Source organism: Hyaena hyaena, unplaced genomic scaffold (genome assembly GCF_003009895.1).
Source record: "Hyaena hyaena isolate Hyena2069 unplaced genomic scaffold, ASM300989v1 scaffold_82, whole genome shotgun sequence".
Taxonomy (NCBI): Eukaryota; Metazoa; Chordata; class Mammalia; order Carnivora; family Hyaenidae; genus Hyaena; species Hyaena hyaena.
Window position 1 is genome coordinate 3,671,516 of NW_024080713.1, and position 3,780 is coordinate 3,675,295.

Genomic DNA, 3,780 nt, shown 5'->3' on the forward strand with positions numbered 1-3,780 from the left:
CTGATCTGAGCAGAGTTTTCCTGGCTAGGTTCTCGTGCAGGCAGAGAATGCTGACCCTCCACAAACGTGCCTTTTTTAGCCAGGCTGTTTTGGCAGGTTCCAATGCTTGGTACCAGGCAAAGCACTGTGTTCAAGGGCAAATAAAAAAGTGCGGTGTCCAGGGCACCCACCACGCAAACACCTACCTCGTTTCCCCTCCCCACCTTTACTGTAAAGCAGGTTGAGTGTACATTTCTGAAGTGGTGTATTTTCAGACAAAATGACCCCTATTCTCTGGTTCCTGTAGGAGTTTAATGTAGTACCTCTTGAGGCTGAAGCGACGACAACTGATCTTCCAAGTCTGTCTTTTCATAACTTCTGTTTCCAAACCTCTAAACTTGTGGAATTTGAAGGGGATTATGTAATTGCCATGGTAGTAAATATTTTCAAATATTAAGTGAGCACCTGTTTTAAGAAATAGGTTTAGCAGTCTTGTGAAAAGCCAACCGTGTTATCTTGGGGTTTAAATATTATTTTATGAGAGGTGATTTCTCATGGTTTGGTTCATACCAAGCACTATGGTATGCAAGGCATTTACACGGAGTCCCTCACCTCTCAATTTCACTCATGTTTATCCAAACAAACTTGGGGAACTTATGCCCTTCTTGCCTAGGCCATTGTTAGAACTTTGATTCTTTTATTCCACTATGGTTGAGTTCATTGATGTAAAGTTACGTTTACAGAAGAAACTGGAATAGGTTTCCAAAGGCTTTATGAACAATCAGAGGCATATTCGTGAAGAGCCAGTTTTGTGTCTGCTTTCAACATAGATCTGGAGTCCTGGGATCTGCCTTGTGGTCTGCCCCCACCTTTAGGCTGTTCTGAACCCAGAGCAGAATGGTCTCCACAGCTCTCCTCAGCTTGGCATTGCCTGAGATCAGGATTGCTGCATGTATCGAGGGACAAGCTGCTAGAATCCCCACGCAGATCATTACCCCGATCTTGTTGTGCCACAGCATCAGTAAAGGGACTGAAATGAGGGCAGCACAGAATGACACCACGTAGAGGCAAAGAAAGGAGATGAGAGACCTGAGGGCTCTGATATGGGCTTCCAGGCTCAGGTCGCGGGAGTCGTTGGTTTTGGCCCTCATTGTCCTCATGTGCCTCCCCAGGGAGATAATCAGCACCCCAGAAGAAACCAGAAAAAACAAGAATGGTGGGATGGACCCCAGGGTGCAGAAGATGAAGGAATAATAGAAATTGAGTTTTGCAATTTGCAAATTGAATTCCGTATTATTCATGAATAGCATAGTTGTGAATGTGAAGCCAGGTCTACTAAAAAAGTCCCCCAAACAGAGAGCGGTGCAGATGGAAGAGAAAAGCACTGCACCCAGGAGCATCCGGGGGACCTTCCGGGAGACCCAGCTTGCCAAGCAGGACAGGAGGGAGTGAGAGAAACGGGCAATCTTGGAGCAGTAGAGAAGACTGAGGCAGGTGGTGAGCCAGAGGCCAACTTGGTTTGTGACCATCCAGAGCATGATGATGGTCTGGTAGCTGAGGCTCAGTGGATCTTTCATCCTCTGGAAGTATGTTAGCTGGATGGCATCCAGAAACAGCAGCCCATGCAGGAAAAGCCGGGTGAGGCTGAGACTCAGAAGAATAAGATCACAGTTGCTCAGTGGCTGCCTCCTCACCACGTCCCAGAAATTCACCAAGAAGATGAAGGCGTTGGCCAGGACCCCCACTGTAAACTCCAGGATCGAAAGAAACAGAAAGGCACTCTTGACTTCATAGGACACAGTTAGGACAGGAGTCAGAGCCAACATGATGTCTCTTCTTACTTGGTTAATCTAAGTCTCACATACCTCCCAGCAGAGGAGGGTCGGTGTACATTATAAGCCAGGACTTCTCCTTCACAAAGCATCAGGCTCTGGCCCTAGATCTGTGCCCAAGTGAGTGAATAAAAAATTCTGACAGCAAACTTAGAGGGATATTGTTGCTTTAGAATATCTCTTGGATACACACAAGGGCTCATTGTAAGAGTAGAAGAGTGATGGTTCTTTCTCTTGGGTGATGCAGAAGCTTTTCATAAACCCAGGTGTGTCTGTACAGCAGCCTTCCCAGAGGGCCCTGGCATAGCAACAGGGATGCAAACGAGACAGGGTCTCAGTTTCCCAAGTCTGGTTTTGCATGCCCATCTGGACCTGCATGGGAGGAGAAGGGATTGGGATTTGCTTACGGCTTTGAAGGGAACTGGCAGCAGGCAAATCATATCTTCTTGACGAGCTAAAGTTTGAAATGGTGCCTCTTTCCATTTGCATGCCTTCTTCTATCACCTCTGAGGCATGAGGCTTATCCCAGACTTGGTTTTTAATGTGGATGAGCGCGTGGCTCTTCCCCTGGCATCAGCACAGGAGTTACGGCTGTCAATGCCAAAGATTTCATTTGAGCATCATCCTCATTCTAAGCCCCGTGCTGGCAAGAGTACCATTTCCATGACCAAGACCAGCGCCTGCCATGAAGGGAGAGGGTAGGGGGTGATCTGGCCTGGATTATTGCAGAAGCCTTTTAATTTAGTGCTCTGCCTTCCATCCCCATTTTCCTTACCCCGTTTTCCACAAAGCAACAATAGTGATCCTGCTATAAATATAACTAAGATCATGTCATTGCTCTGTCCAAGCTTCTCAGGAAGCTCACCATAAAAGCAAAGCCCTTACAGTGGCCTGAGGCTCCCCCTGTATGCCTGTATATCCCTGATACCTAATCAGGGCCTCTGTCCGGGGTACTTACTTCCTCCTTCACCCCACTCCAGCCGTATGGGCCTGTTTCATGTTCTGTGAACTCACCATGCATGCTCCCACTCACCACACACTCTGAACCCTTGAACTTTCCATTGCCTGGATTGCTTTTCCTCCATTTACTCAGGTGTCTCAGTTTCTTCTCAGAAGTCACCTTATCAGAGGGACTTCCTTGATCTTCTTTTTTTTTTAATTATTATAATTTTTTTTAATGTTTTTTTTTTTATTATTTCTAGGAGAGAGAGAGAGAGAGAGCGTGAGCAGGGGAGGGTCAGAGAGAGAGGGAGTCATAGACTGAAACAGGCTCCAGGCTCTGAGCTGGCAGCACAGAGCCCGACGCGGGGCTCGAACCCACGAACCGCGAGAACATGACCTAAGCGAAAGTCGGAAGCTTAACCGACTAAGCCACCCAGGCGCCCCTCCTTGATCTTCTTATAAGTGGCATTACTTAGCCACATCTTGAATGCTTATTATTATCCTATTCCATTTTCCTGCATATGCTCAGTTATTTATTGCCCACTAAAACTACAGGCTTCATGAAGACACATAGCAGGGACCCAGTAAATATTTTTTGAATGAATGAAATGTCCACAAATGAAGCGTTTATTAGTCTTTAACATCCCCGTGGATTGTTTATCTAGTTTTAATATTCCGAGGCATTATATTCTAACATATACCTAACATACTTGGCTACAATTTCTGACGTATAGCTTTCTCCCCTTTTAAACATTTCCACGTGTTTGGTGTGCTTGGGCCTTCTGGCATCTCTAATTGTCCTTGATCTCTAAAGGAAGATGAACTGATTTTATGATCACTTCTGCAAGTTCTGTAAAAATTCAGGCTAGTTACTCAATGAACATTTGGAGAGCCTATCATTTAGAGACTGGATTTTTTTTTTATAACACTTCCGCCTGATCTGGTGCTTCTTCTTCACTCTTACAAATGTGACATCTCCAGTTCTTTTTTTTTTTTTTAATGTTTTTTTTTTTTTTATTTCTAGGAG

The 3,780-nt window shown here is 45.4% G+C and overlaps 1 protein-coding gene across 1 annotated transcript; it reads right to left on the minus strand.

Annotated features, from left to right (window-relative positions):
- Positions 1–800: 800 nt before the first annotated feature.
- On the minus strand, positions 801–1,805 carry TAS2R38 (taste 2 receptor member 38). The gene has a single exon (XM_039233999.1). It carries the CDS (start codon positions 1,803–1,805, stop codon positions 801–803), a length of 1,005 nt encoding a protein of 334 aa, XP_039089930.1.
- Between the last annotated feature and the right edge of the window lie 1,975 nt (positions 1,806–3,780).

Coding starts and splice junctions, on each gene's coding strand:
- TAS2R38 (XM_039233999.1), bottom strand. CDS start 1,805: ATGTTGGCTCTGACTCCTGTCCTAACTGTGTCCTATGAAGTCAAGAGT.